Source organism: Schistosoma haematobium, chromosome 1 (assembly GCF_000699445.3).
Source record: "Schistosoma haematobium chromosome 1, whole genome shotgun sequence".
Taxonomy (NCBI): domain Eukaryota; kingdom Metazoa; phylum Platyhelminthes; class Trematoda; order Strigeidida; family Schistosomatidae; genus Schistosoma; species Schistosoma haematobium.
Genome location: NC_067196.1, coordinates 80,928,737 through 80,944,956, shown reverse-complemented (window position 1 = coordinate 80,944,956; position 16,220 = coordinate 80,928,737). Strand labels below are relative to the sequence as shown.

Genomic DNA, 16,220 nt, shown 5'->3' with positions numbered 1-16,220 from the left:
ACTATTCAATGCTCTCTTTGACTTATCACTAATTTTATTTGTCAGTATAAGGGGAAGCCCTTTGAATTATATTCAAATGTTTGTAACTCAATCTAAATCATATCTTTTTATACTGATATTGTTAGCTAAACATTTTTAGAGCAAATGCATTCAATAAAAAGAATAAATAGTTTAAGGTGTGTCTAATTGGCAAAAATTTCACCGCTCAGCTGATACTTACCTCTCGATATATATATGAGGGACTATGTTTTTACCATTGTAAACTATGTATTTTTCTAGTGTTGATGAAGATTTACTTGTCGAGTCTTTTTTGCCTACCCATTTTTTCCTGTTGGGTTTTAACAATTCATTTACACTTGTTATAGTTCATATCAGGTTGTCTAATAATTTCTTTAGAAGTTTCCTTTTGAAAAAAAAAGAATTTATACACATATAGGTAAATTGATAGGATTTAAAACAAGCAGACTCCACTAAACATTACGAGTAGTTAGCAAATAACAATTGTTCCTCTCATAGTGACTTATATCTCACTAAGTCCAAAGGATATTAGGAGATATCTATAACTATAAACACTAGATGATTGACAAAAATACAGCCCTATAAAAACACTTAGTCATTCACTAATTACTTAGTTATGAGCCACACCATAACTTTGAAGGGTAATAATACTACTAGGTTGCCTAAACTGAAGTAGTTCAGGTGAGACTTAAACTTGGATTTTAGTGACTGAAATTTAACATACAATATATATAGAAATACCAATCCTGTCTCCTATAAACCAACTCTGTTGACCTCTATCTTAATCGCTTCCTGACAATATTAATTCAATGTGTCCTTATAAATAATTGTTTTCATATCAGATTAATTAGGGTTATTATTATTTTTTTTAGGCGGCTTTATGTCGATTACACGGTCTCTCTATATATTCATATATTTGGATGATGAATACATTATTATGGAGTGATTTATTCAAGAGAAAATCCATTCTAAAAACATCTCGTATACTTGTATTAAAGAAACATGCATATTTCTTATATGTTGAAGATCAATGTATGCAAAAAGATAAGTTATTCAATGATAATTCTTTATCGATTTTACAAAATTCTGAATTGAAACAAGTAAGTATTTAAAATATGTTATTATTTCTTCTAGAAAAGTAAACAAATATATATAATCAGAATGGGTTTTGTGGAGATTATAGAAATTCCACTGGTTGAAATCATGAGTCAATTGAAGCTAGACCACTATGGAAAACCTGGAAGCACTGGACGACCGTTTCGTCCTAGTATAGGACACCTCAGCAGTGCGCATCCACGATCCCGCCCCCCGCAAGATTCGAACCCAGTACCTATCAGTCTCGCGCCAGGAGCTTAACCAACTAGACCACTGAGCCGGCCTAGCTTCAATTGACTCATGATTTCAAACAGTGAAATATATATAACTAGGCAAATTTATTATTGGTTATTATAAATGGATATCAATTAATAGATACAATTACACCATTTTATAGTTTAATATTCCACTTTATTTGATCATTAAAACAAAATTGATACTTGAAGTATTAAAAGAGTCATTTTTCACATTAGTTCATATCAATCTAAAACACTTTAAAGAACAATCGTTTTCATGCAATTGGTTCCCTTTATGAATTTAAATAGAGCAAGAACAAACATTGATGCAGAATAGTATGAATTCATATTATTTCGAGGTTTCTCGTCAGCTGCTTACAAACCAAAATTGTGATAGAATTTTTACGTGGAGATAGTGTGAAACAATTGACATAAATGAGTGTAAATAACGTGATTACAATAATAACTATATATATGCTAGAAACAGGTCAGAGGTCAAAAGAGGGGGGTTAATCCAGGGTGGGTGGTGTAATAATTTAGTGAAGTTCATAAATTGTGTGATAATTGTAGAGATTAATGGAATTAAATAATGATAAGGTAGATTACGTAATAATAATTAAATAGGGTTTGGAAAGTTAAGATGATTTAAGAGGATCAGGTGACGGAAATGTGTGAATAAAATTTTATTTTAAGAATTAGGTAACAGGGGGAGTATAAATTATCTTACAATAAGTAAATGAATAAAATAACCAAAAACACAAAACAAACAGAAACAAAAAGATTACCAGGGTAGTGATAAGTTTATTAAAGTCTCTTTTTGGATGCATAAGTCCGGTTTCAGTTTCTTAATTGCAATGGCTTCAGCAAAGCGGAGAGTGGTAGTAGTTCTTTGTCTATTGATTATTTTAAACGCGCGCATAATATCGACGGTATGCCCGGTGTCAAGTAGATCCCGAGCTATTGCACTGTTAAAAGCTTTAGTCCCTCGCAGCGTCAAGTTCTTCGGAATATGCTCAGAAATGCGAACCTGTACTCTTCTCTCAGTTCTTCCAATGTATGTGCTACGGCACGTACATGTGAATTGGTAAATGCAGTTGGAGCAACTGAGGGGAGAGGACTTGTCGATTTTCGTTTGTTTCAGTGAGCAGTATGTTTTCCATAACGTAGTCAGTTTGGCTGCCGGGTAGGTCACTTTTAAAGCGGAATTAATTCTGTGATTGACAATTCCGGCGACTTCATCTCCTTTGAAGCGTAAGGATAGGAAGCAGGTTTTCTTTTCAACTGTATCATGCTTAATCGGAGGGTTTGTATTAGCATATTTGTGGATGAATTTATCCGGATATGCATTTTCACGTAGGCATTTGGTGATTGTAGTAATTTCTTCTTCGAGGCGGAGCGGAGTTTATCTCAACTTTAACAGCTTCTGTCCAATGAGTTATAAAAAGAGTATTGTACGAAACCTTTTCGACCGCTCACGAAAAATCTGCTCAAAAGAATGCCTCGAAGAAGAAATTACTACAATCACCACTCTCCGCTTTGCTGAAGCCATTGCAATTAAGAAACTGAAACCGGACTTATGCATCCAAAAAGAGACTTTAATAAACTTATCACTACCCTGGTAATCTTTTTGTTTCTGTTTGTTTTGTGTTTTTGGTTATTTTATTCATTTACTTATTGTAAGATAATTTATACTCCCCCCCTGTTACCTAATTCTTAAAATAAAATTTTATTCACACATTTCCGTCACCTGATCCTCTTAAATCATCTTAACTTTCCAAACCCTATTTAATTATTATTACGTAATCTACCTTATCATTATTTAATTCCATTAATCTCTACAATTATCACACAATTTATGAACTTCACTAAATTATTACACCACCCACCCTGGATTAACCCCCCTCTTTTGACCTCTGACCTGTTTCTAGCATATATATAGTTATTATTGTAATCACGTTATTTACACTCATTTATGTCAATTGTTTCACACTATCTCCACGTAAAAATTCTATCACAATTTTGGTTTGTAAGCAGCTGACGAGAAACCTCGAAATAATATGAATTCATACTATTCTGCATCAATGTTTGTTCTTGCTCTATTTAAACAATCGTTTTCATTAACTGTCTCTTAGTTCTTTATAAACGTATACAAAAATGCTCGGATCTTGTAAAAAAAAAAAGTTTTCCGTAAAAAAATACACCCCGTCATACATTAAGCTTTTAATTTGGAAAATTGATCTTTAAAAAGTAGACTGATTTTCCATTGTGTCGATAAATGTCTATCAACATTGATATCTTGAAGAAAAAAAAACCGAATACAAACTTTTTAAGTTTCGGTGTTGAAGATTGTAGGCAAAGATGGATAATGGCTAACAGTGGAATCCAGGACGCGCGTTTCGTCCCATTTAGGACTCGTTAGCTGGATCTGAACATCAACTCTGGGATGCAAGTACATCCAACTGACGAGTCCCAAATGGGATGAAACGCGCATACTGGATTCTATTGCTCGCCACTATCCATATTTGTTTAAAATGCTTGTGACTTAAGGCTTTATCGAGGCAATCCACGCAGGATTCACATATGCCAACATGAGACTGATCAATTGCAGTCTTAAATAACAATGAGAAGATACAAGTAAAACAATGCCTATTGAATTTTAAGATTGTACTTTGTAAATCTTTAGTTAGAAATGAATTTTGTTAAAAAACACGCTAATTTATTTTTTATGTTAGTTTCCTGTTGTGAATAATTTTTTTGAAACATTTCTTAATCGTTTTTTTAAGTACTACTTATTTTTACTTATTATTGGCTTCATTCAATATTATAATTTTTTGTATAATATAGAATTCTCAGCACGAAGTATTTCAGCGAGTTTCCATTTCGTATTTCTTGATCGATATTTTCGATAAATATTGAGTGATCGATAGTTAGATATCAGCATTTGAGAAGTCAACATCTGAATAATATTTATTCTTTTCAATGGATATTCTCAGACATCAGGATGTCTCCGATTGTACGTTTCTGTAACTTGTACAGCGAAAGGTCGTAAACATTTCATAAATGCACCTGAATAAGTTATGCAATTAATTGACATAATGATCTGTTAAAACAAATAAGGAAACAGACAACTTGTTGAAATATCTAGATGACAGGAACAGGTAGCCCAGATATTCAAACAGATTGCTTTGCAATTTTTGGTGTTAGTTACATTTTCCTTATTTAATTTTATTTCATGAGTTGGATGATTCTGAATGAATGTTTTTATTCTGTTATTTAAACACATGAACATTGATAGAAAAAAGCACGCAGTATATATGTGCCACACTTCATCATTCGATTAGTTTGTGAGCTGGAATACTGCTCGGGAGCCGAAAACGAAATAGCTGGTTTTTAGGCCACATTTGGGTCCTTTGACCTAGAGGTCTAGTCTATAAGGCAGTGGAGAAACGTTAGGAGATACAGTCCCATGGTAGCCGGTGATCAATATTAGGTTCACATACCGTTTGTTCCCTCAGGATACTGGAGCCCATGTGCACCATTGACTTGGAATCAGGGTTTTCAGACTCCCGTTCATAGATCCTTCATATCCACCAACCCGGCTAAAACACTGGACATTCGCATTTTATCCTTTCAATTTCGTAAGCAATACCCTCGTAGCGAGAATGCAGTGAGTGAATTAATGTATTATACTACTTCTGACTTATTATTTAGTTGTACTCTTATAAATTCTCACCACGACTTGAATTTAAGACTCGAATCCAATGGATTACTAACTTATGCTTTGTATGCAATAGTTATTCATTGTTTGTAGTACTTATGTACTTTAGTTTACTGACTCATAGACAAATGGTTTAATCGTTTTGTTCTATTTTTAACGACATCAACCTTTTTATCTTAGGTGTGTAACACGTTTGGTTAGAAAATCACACTTCGATATCATTAATAAACTGGAGAAACATTTATTTTGCCAATAATCCCATTATCTATGAAGTGTTTCTGAATTTTCTATTTTGTTCGTACGAATTTCTCCTTATTCTGAAGAATATCCCTAGTACTTAACTTCAAGTCAAAATTATGCTCAGATTATTGGGGTAGTTTTTATGTGGTCTGTATTAATTTCCGAAGTAATTTTATGGATTAAGTTTTCTTCGATCAAGATTTAGTAAGATGCAGATAATTGACGACTATTAATCAATCCTGGCCCATTAAAGTTATTTCTACATTTTGATATACAAACAGCCAATTCATTTTCTAAGGGATCTTATGATGTATTATGATCCTCTAATTATGGCTCTTGGTATCTTTATGGTTACGCCATAGGATTGGAGTGCATTGTTCAGGCTGTAAAGAGCCTTGATAATGTCTGATTCTCTTGGAAATTAATGTAAAATTATTCTCTTAGAGGGTCTATTTATGATTGTGATTTGACGTTTTTTTTATGTTGATCTTTGTTTTTATTAGCTTTGTTTACTAAGAGGAATTAATCCGTACTTATTAAATCATAAAGATTTGGAGGAAAAATTACAGTATTGGATTTCAGCATCAACCGTTGCTTCAGGTAATAACAGTAACTGACTCCTTAATGTTTGTCAAATTGATATTATATAAGTATGATTAGTAGAGTTGTTTTTATGCCACAATGTTTGTATGGTGTGTTAAATATGTTCAATTTACTTACGGAATAGTCAGCGAAACAATGTTACCTCCGCGTGACTATCGTAACCAATGACTAGAGACTCTTGGTGATATGGCTCACAATTGATCACAATGGCATTGGTGTATACACTCTTTGTCTTCCCTTAAACCGTGAGATTAAAATTGTTTTATACTTTTATATGAAGTAATTTTTTCTTCCTGTATTATATCCTTATACGCAATCGTTCTTTTGTATATTACTACCATTGGATTAACTACTTCTATAAATTTGATGTTCATCTTGTTGTGCTAATGAGGTGTTGCAACTTGGACCGATGCATATATGTGCCTGGTCTCACGTTGTAGCTGACTGACTGACCTCATCTCCAGTGCTAATGGAATTGTAGTGTCGTTATTAGTCTGAGTGATTTGATTCCATAGGGGAACACACTTGATGTTATGTATCATTTCATATTTTTCATTCTATGATTTTGTTTTCTCACTTCAAACTTTATGATCTAATCTAGATGTTTATCAATTCCACTTTTAATCTCTTTGGTTTATTCCTTTTGTTATGCTGATGTTACTGTAAATTCGCGTAATCACGGAAAATGGTTCTTGAATTAGGAAACAACAGAGGTTTGCACCATGTTATGAAGCAATCGAAGATGGATGTCGGATGAAAATTTTATTCACCCTTCAAATACCTGACGATAAATACTTACTAACCAAATATTTTTACTTATGTACAGATTTTACTGGAGATTAGATCAACAAATGTCATACATGACTGAAATAGTTTTAATATAAATGAATCTTTCATCTTGAACTTTAAAAATGAACACTAAATATCATATTGGACTAATATCATGCTAAACTTATACAAGAAATATTGTATTGAAGAAATTTATGTTAACAATGGTATTACCTGTAAACATGTCTTTTTTATGTATCACCAAATCGTTTTAATTATAATCTGAAAACAATTACAGAATGCACACCACTTTAAAGACATGTTGATGAAAATAGGGATGTAACATGTAGAAAAAGGCAAAAGATTTCAAAAGATATGATTGATGCATAGTTTGGGTTAAACATTTTTGCACAAAGACCTTATTCACATGAAGCATGTTATCCAAGTTAAATATTTAATTATAGGTTGTAACATTTTAGAACACAGTGTTTTTATCACAACAAAACACTGTAATAGTCATCAGTCTTGTGAAAACAAAGTTATCTCTAGTGTGCAATATAACAAGAATATAAGCACACTATGATATTGGTAGCTACAAAATCATGGACATTTTGGAATGATAAATGTTTCATAGTATGCAGTTGTTGAGAACCAATATTTTCTCAATAGACGGACTGTTACTTCATGCTTCAAAGTGAAACTTGCTGCAAAAGGGAATTTCTATCCCGTTACAGGGTAATTATGTTCAAATACAACTACAGAAAAAAACAACACAGATCAAGAAACAAAAAAATTTACTGTGATAAGTATATCACTATATATTTAGACGATTGTTTCATGGTCTACTTGTTTAAATTTTATTTAAACTAATAAACTGTGTACTGTTGAAACGGCGGCTAACCAATATGTTGAGGCTAATGTCCTCAATATCTGAATCCAATAAATAATATCTCGTTAACTGAGTATTTAATGCAGGCTAAATCTCCTGGTAGAATTATGGATTTTACGCGAGATTATTCAAAAGCCTGAACACCCGTTGTAGAGATAATTTATTGTTAATGATTAATGAAAATCCGCAAGCGTACAGCAAGCAAGCACACGGTGAAGCCAAGTGGAAATGATGCGCAGTGGAGATGGCTGGGAAGCCAACTCATTTTTAGTCAGGCGTTAATCAATATTTATAGGCAGACAAAATAAGCTACAGACATGTGATGAGACATGGGATAAGAAGTGTACACACATATACGCCCATATAAAAACAATGAAGACTGGTAAGCGAATAACTAACATGGTCAACATATGACTCAAGTAGAATGAATAGATGGGCCTGTCCGAAATCCAGAATAAGATATATGGGCTTAAAAATAATAACTGACACTACAGTACATTCTTACAGTGACAAATAGAATAAGGTTTGAGATTAACCAGGAATAGTGTAGGCGTCAAGATATATAATGTCTCTATGATGCAAAATTTAATGATTGTACTCAATACTGACAGTGAGCAAACATTTAAAGTTCCTAGTGGAATGATATATAATCGCTTTTGTTAGAATTTCCAAAGAAGCATTTAATATGACTTACATATTTGTTGTACAAATGATAGTAGTGAGTTTCTTTTTCATGAATAGATTGTGGCAAGTTTTTTTTCTTCAGGTTCTTGAGAAACTACTTGTAAAGTAATTCAGTGTAATTTCTATGTACTAAACTAATATTATTAAGTGAACTTTTTGTTTTAAGTAGTAGATTTCCAGTTAAGTAATAATAATACTTTTGTATTTGGAAATTTTGTTCTTTTTAATTAACATTTGAATTCATTAATTGTAAATAAGTGTAAATAAATTAATTTGTTTCTATGTTAATGCATACTACTAGTATGATTATGTTAAAAATTTTAATTTTTAGTTCTAATTAACTGGAATCAATAACTTTTTGACTTCTTGTTCATCCATTTAGTCTCTAACTAATAAAATCCGACTGACAATTAAATTTTAATTGTTGAATATTATTACATGGTTTACAGCACGGACTAATTTTAGTCAAACAACCTTTGAAACCAAGAAGTACTGGATATCTGTTTCATTCTTGTATGAAACTTCTTAACACTGCAAATCTACGACTCCTCTGCTGATTGAATTCAAAACTTTCATAATGAACTCCTAACTGTTGAATTGCGGAGCTGACACGTATAATTTTAACCAATTCTTGACTGATTTTGAGAGGTAATCCTCAGAATTCTAATGACCAGTAAGGTTTAGCTATACTGAATACGAGGCAGTTACCCATCAATCGGGTGACTGCGCATTATTGTGAACTGATTGAAGTTAGATATGTAATCTATTAGATGCCGGGTCAGTGGTCTACAGTTCTATTGCTCGCTACTTGGAAGTCTTAAATGAGACCCTCTCGGAGCAAGGGAGTGGATGAGCACTGTTTCGAAGTTTCAAACAAGAAAGTAACAGTTGTTCAGTCCCTCCTGGTTTTTAGTGGTTGTTTAACTAAGATCGATCAATAATAGTAACCGTAAAACTCATCAATCTCTTCTAACTTATAGTGAATATCATTGGCAAACTAACGTTTGAGAGTTAGGAACATTAAATTTATTTTCATTATCTCATTAGAATTAGTCGTCCATCATTATTGTCAATGTTTATTTTTCCTAACTATTAAGTTGCAGTTTTTTGTGTGGTGTTTTTACTTGGCAAATTTATCTGGGAAAGGTGCTTAATACTAGTATACCTGCACCCTAAATGTCTATTGCCTCAATCTATTATAAATGATGAAGGAACTGATGAGAAAAGTAACATGAATATAAATTCTCAGCTTGATTTCGCATATCTTACGTAAACTAACATCGTTTGGTTGACAGAGATAATATAAAACCAAATACAAATGAAGTTGAAAGAATTGATTTCCAACATTCTTTTATGCAAACAGACAATGAGTGATGCAAAGTCATAAGAGATGATGGTAAATATATCTACTCAAAAACATAACACTTATATGTATAATAGATACGTGTATACATGTGAACACATATATACATTTGTCCAAAAGTTAGGATCATCCTTTTAGGCTTAGAACAATACAACTTTACATGAAAATGTTTTTAAAAAAACTCATTTTGGCAATATGTAACTTTAATTACACTAATAATCATGCATGTTAAATAATTTTCACTATTTTATTTTTAACTAAATTATGCATTTATTTATTCCTTGACTTTTTCTTTCTTCTTTTGTATAGAAACGGATTTCAGTTTTCGTTTACATCTTCCCTTATTATTGTGTTCCAATAATATTGATATTAATAATAATAATAGTATTGATAAATATTAATTCACAGTTGGCATACTAAACAGATCAATTGTAGATCTTTTTATATTTTTATATGACTTATTATTATTAATAAAGTCATATTATACCTATTGTGCTGTTAATCTTGTGTAACTCTCTTTCAGTATATATATATATACTAACGCCTGTTACTCCCAATGGAGCATAGGCCACCGACCAGCATTTTCTAACCCACTCTGTCCTGGACCTTCTCTTCTAGTTCGATCCAATTCTTGTTCATTTTTCTCATGTCTATCTCCATTTCCCGGCGTAATGTGTTCTTTGGTCTTCCTCTTTTCCTTTGATCTTGAGGATCCCATGTGAGGGCTTGTCTTGTGACGCAGTTGGGTGCTTTCCTCAATGTGTGTTCCTATCCACCTCCATCGCTTCTTCCTGATCTCTTCCTCCTTAGGGATCTGGTTTGTTCTCTCACACAGTTGGTTGTTTCTGATGGTGTCTGGCCAACGGATCCGAAGTATTTTGCGTAGACAACTGTTAATAAACACCTGTATTTTCTGGATGATGACTATCGTAGTTCCCCAGGTTTCCGCCCCATACAGTAGAACTGTCTTGACATTTGTATTGAAAATCCCGACCTTGGTGTTGGTTGACAGTTGCTTAGAGTCCGAGATGTTCTTCAGTTGTGAAGATGCTGCTCTTGCTTTTCCGATCCGCGCCTTCACATCTGCATCAGATCCACCATGTTCATCTCTCTCTCTCTCTCTCTCTATATATATATATATATATATATATATATATATATCAGTATGTTTGAATAACAATTGAAAAAGTAATACCTAGTGCTCGTAACGAGTGAACATTTCAGTTTATCTTCTCATTGTATAGTATTTGTTGTCTGAAGTTTGAATTCGACTGAATAAATAACGAAAACTTAAGCCTAACTTTCTTCATCATTAGTAAAGATAGTTTGGAAAATTTATGAAATGTATACCTTCTGGTATCAGTTTTCATTCTATGTTCTCATGTTATTAATTTCTTTCCTATATATAGACATCAATTGTGGCAAATTAGTGTCAGACGCGAGGTACTATATTGTTAATGTTTGAGCTGAGGAGATTTGTTGTTATGTAGTGGATGCTGTTATGTTCTAAATGGACTTGTTTATTATCCTGTGATTAGATTGTCAATTACAATACCGGCTTATATGTCCTTTTAATTGTACCAAACCAACGACACGTTGACCAGTATGAACAACGTAGAGTGAATTTCTGACTCCTTATTCGTCCTTCTTGCCTTGCCCTGCCCGCTGAGTTCAGAACACAAATCTCAGCTTCCTCTGTGTGAATCATATATTTCAGACGTACGCCATTTATATACAAGCAAGTCAGGCCGCATCATACTATAAAATAGGAAATAACAACTATACAAGATCAAGTCAAAATTGGCTGTCAGTGTGAGATAGATTGAGGGTAACTTATGATTAGTAAATCGAATAATAATAGCCAATAGGTCAAATAAAATCTTATATTAAGAGAAATATAAATATATATAATCTAGTTACCTAGTAGTTTTACAATAAGAATATACATATAATAGTTCCTACAAAGTACCCATAATTTAATATTTTTTGGATACAACAGACACTACTCACAACATTGCTTGTAAGTAGTATGCTGTGAAATGTGACCTTGAAGTTGTTGGAAAGAATGAACAGTTTCGGCACGTCGTTGTCAGAATATTTGGACACCAAATGTTTAAATTGTTCAGATTGCAGAACACACCAAAACATACAAATGGATGATTGAAGGCTTTGTATAGATGTATTTTGTAAACGCATTGTAACTTCTCAATATAAATATAGATCCCATCTGCCTATTGCCTTCTTTCACATTTCATGTCGTTGTGTAAAACTCGTACTTGGAAAAGGAGAAACAGTGATTAACATGACACCAAAATAAAAAGACAAAAACTGACAACTGACCTTTCAAAAATACGATTTTAAGCAAACGTACTCATTTATACATCAATTTTACTGACATTAAATGATTAATTACCGAATTTCACAACTAACGGTAAATAACAAAATGAAATTGACATTGAATTAATACATAGAATATTATACTGAAAAAATGTCATATTTAAATAAAGTTTTATGTTAACCAATATATTACCCTTCAAACAAAACTAATATTCAACTGGACAAATATCATACTGAGTCGAACCATGATCTCGTGATTTGGATTGCATCCTAACATTTATTCTTTAACTGAGATTCGGTTACCACATATTTCGAAAGGAAAATCATCACTAGCGTACTTGATCAAAGTTGTTCTTTTTTCAAAATTTGACCGATATCAGCTTGAAAAGTTCAATTTTTTGTTACCAATTAACTGCAGTCCATGTAGTGTAGTGAACAAGAACACGAGTGGGGGACAATCGACTGTATTTGAGCATAAAATTACAGAGCATCTCATTAAAATCTAAGAATCATATAGTAAATGCTTAATTTGCAAAATGTCCATCAATTGTCTCAAGATGACTCAGACTTCATTGTTCTTGAATTTTCATACGAATTGCATCCTGTTTCCATTCTTTACTGTTTGATCCTCTTGTCTCTCTGCTGCCAGACATTTTGTTCCTGACTGACGTCATATACTACTTACGTCGATATATGCAGCACACACCAAAGTAGTATGCTCGGTTATTGACAAACGGATCTGTCATCACATGAATATTTCTTACCGACAAGGTTTTTTATTGAAGAAGTCAATTATTCATAATTCTATAGTTGCATAAGATGTGTAATGTCAATTTCTAATCTGACATCACTTATATTATTTAGTTCAGATGACATAATATTTGGTTGTTAACTTCTCAAGCGTAACCATTATTAAGGAATATACTATCATATTTGTACAATTTTGAAATTCTCAAAAATCATTATCGAGAAGGACCTAACACACATGACACTGATCACTACCCAGTGATCAATCATTTGTAAATACATCTTATTCCTACAGGAATTCACTCACGATCCTGATAGCTCAGTGGTAACGTCTCTGACTGTGAAACTGTGTGACACGGAATCGAATCCGCCAGGTAGTACCAGTCCTATCAAGACTACTGGTACAACTTGCTGACGAGTGTCAACACTAAACCTAGGCCAAGCAGATCTTCCTATCGACTATCTCCAACTGAAAACTTACATTACCAAGATATAGTAGTATACCATCCTTCCATTATCCCACAACTCAGAATGTACATATTTGTACTATCACTATAACATCAAACAGAACTTGTAATTGTTTATCAATCATTAAAATTCTTTATAATGATTATTAAAATTGACTGTCTTCACGAACAATCGATACAGTCCTTTTTAAAATGAAAATATTGCTTAGTAAGTTACCAAGTAAATAGTTTATATTATCCTTAAACCTAATGCTTGAAATAAAACAGTTCATTTTATAGCTAACATTATTAGCACTATAGAATTGTTTGTCTCATTATATACATATGTATCTGTTATTTGAATGACTTCTAAAACAAAGTGTTATAAATCTCGTTTACTTTCTCTAACGATTGATTTCTGATTTCTTTGTGGGATATACATCTTTTCATGTGCATATATATAAATATATGCCTATCTTTCATATTCATTTCTTTTCATACTTTTTCTATGAAATAATCATCTGTAGTTGTTTATGTTGATGTAAAACACCTGGTATTGTTTTCCTATGAGACACTTTATTCCTTTGTTTATATATATACAAAATCTTTTCTTTTTTCATTCTATCACAGCACTTTCTAATTTCCTGATATGTAAGGAAAATCACTAACTGCTTTTCAAATGACATTTCATTTACGTGTACTTATCAACTGTCCATCTCAATAAGTAATATTATTCATTGTTGGCGTAGGTTAAAAGAAAGCTATAGGGTATCGAGTCGAAACATTGCATCAGTTTATGAAGTCATGAACAGTTGAATGGGACCAAGTAGATTTAAGCGAGAATTATCAGATTACATTTTGCGCGAATATTTTAACGAATGGTTTGAAACGTTAGCTGATATAAATCATTTACTGCTACACTGGTAAATCTACTTCTTATCTTCTCTTAGTTCCAGAATCATAAATTCGGCGGGACTATAATTTATGGATGAACTAATCAGGTATAAGATAACAGGTCTCGGATTTTGGCACGACATTCATTCATTTATTTAGTTAAATAGCGTTTTGGCATTATAGTTAATGTCAGTTCGTGATGAAAACCTTAAATCAAATTCCTAGTCTTAACCATTAGATTTAAATCATAATCCTTATTCATTAAACTGTTTTATAATCCTCATTTTTTCCTAATTATAAGGTGGGCACTCTCAAGGTAACTCTAGCATCGTTCAAAGGTTGTCCATAAATTATAGTCTCCCCATGAAATCTTAAACTTTCCGATGTTTTTCTTTTTGACATGTAATTTTTCTCTAATACTGATCTTGGTATTTATTTCGATCATTTTGTTTTACTGTACTAATGTACTGTAGCAACATGAGATGACGTAAATATGTTTTAAATTTTATTATGCATATGACCAAGTAGCTTTTTCAGGAGTCCGAACAAAATAAATCTGTATTTTAATATGAATATTCAATGTTGTTTTTTTAAAAATCACACTCCTTTTTTTAGGCTTTTGGTTTATTATATCATAAATTATTATAATAAATATTTTTACAAGATAATGAACCAAGGGAGTTAGTGACAATAATGATGTGAACTACACAATAATTTATAGTTTAGAACAATAATAATTTAATATTTAATAATTTACACTGTCCTGTTTTTGATATTTAAACTGAAATTTGATCAGTCTTGGTTAGATACTATGGGATGCAAGTAAATCTAGCTGACAAATCTTAGATACGATGCAACACATGTTCTAGATTTCATTACGAATCGCATTTTATTTTATGTTAAAACATTAGAGTATAATAACATGTGTATTAGTATTCGTTGACCAGACACTATCAGAAACAACCAACTGTGGGAGAGAACAAACCAGATCCCTAAGGAGGAAGAAATCAGGAAGAAGCGATGGGGGTGGATAGGAACACACATTGAGGAAAGCACCCAACTGCGTCACAAGACAAGCCCTCACATGGGATCCTCAAGATCAAAGGAAAAGAGGAAGACCAAAGAACACATTACGCCGGGAAATGGAGATAGACATGAGAAAAATGAACAAAAATTGAATCGAACTAGAAAGGAAGTCCCAGGATAGATTGGGTTAGAAAATGCTGGTCGGTGGCCTATGCTCCATTGGGAGTAACAGGCGAAAGTAAGTATTAGTATTCACAAAAGATAATGAAGATAACCGACAACAATAACAACGAATGAAATACACTGAACAGTAGAAAGAAACAACCATTAATGTGTCTGTCCCTTTATATTTTATATTATATTGAGCTGTGAGAATATTGCTAGGTTCCATTTAACATGCGTTTATAAAAAGTCTCTATCTTAAAAATTTTCATTCATTTATATTCCAAGAGAGAGAGGAAGGTGGCTGATGCAAAGACAGAATAAACTGTTCAGAGTGACTAATCAAATAATATAACAGTATGAATGCAGACTGGTCAATTGCAGACCTAAACAACAATCGGAAGATACAAGCAAAAAACATCAAGTGAATTTAGAAAATACAGTAATTTTTATCTCACTAGCTAACCGCTAATAGTGTTGAGATCAAATATAATCAATTTCTGTTATTCAGAATACATGAAAAAAATCATATATTTCAAAATAAGTCGATTGAAGTTACACATTTACACCGTTAAATAGCGGCTCAGTGGTCTACATGTCAAGCTTTCACGCGCGAGACTGGAGGTCTTGAGTTCGAGTCTCACGTGCAGAATTGTGGATGCGTACTGCTGAGGAGTCTCGCACTAGGACGAAACAGTCATCCAGTGATTCCATGTTTTCAATGATGGTCGCGAACGAATATTTAGTTAACCAACCAACTGCAAAACCTCTTCTTACTACTGACTCATCTTTTTTAATATAAAATCCATCTTTTTTTTAAACTGATATAACATTTTGAATGGTCGTGTTTGTCCTTCTATCCACTCAGTGCGAAAAAAGTCTCCTTATTTTATAAAAACACTGATGTACATTGTTTACATTCATAGTTTAACTGAATTATTAAACAATTGAATAATTAAACTGAATAGATTAAATTGAAATTTTATAATATAAA

The 16,220-nt window shown here is 32.4% G+C and overlaps 1 protein-coding gene across 1 annotated transcript in view; it reads left to right on the top strand.

Annotated features, from left to right (window-relative positions):
* MS3_00002242 (uncharacterized protein) overlaps positions 1–10,722 on the top strand; it is a 30,235-nt gene extending 19,513 nt beyond the window's left edge. Inside the window, exons 6-8 of the mRNA XM_051209814.1 lie at positions 891–1,118; positions 5,811–5,907; positions 9,924–10,722. Coding sequence (XP_051075276.1) covers positions 891–1,118; positions 5,811–5,907; positions 9,924–10,015 — 417 coding nt within the window. The 3' untranslated portion in view covers positions 10,016–10,722. The remainder of the gene's footprint in view (positions 1–890; positions 1,119–5,810; positions 5,908–9,923) is intronic.
* The last annotated feature ends 5,498 nt before the right edge of the window (positions 10,723–16,220 follow it).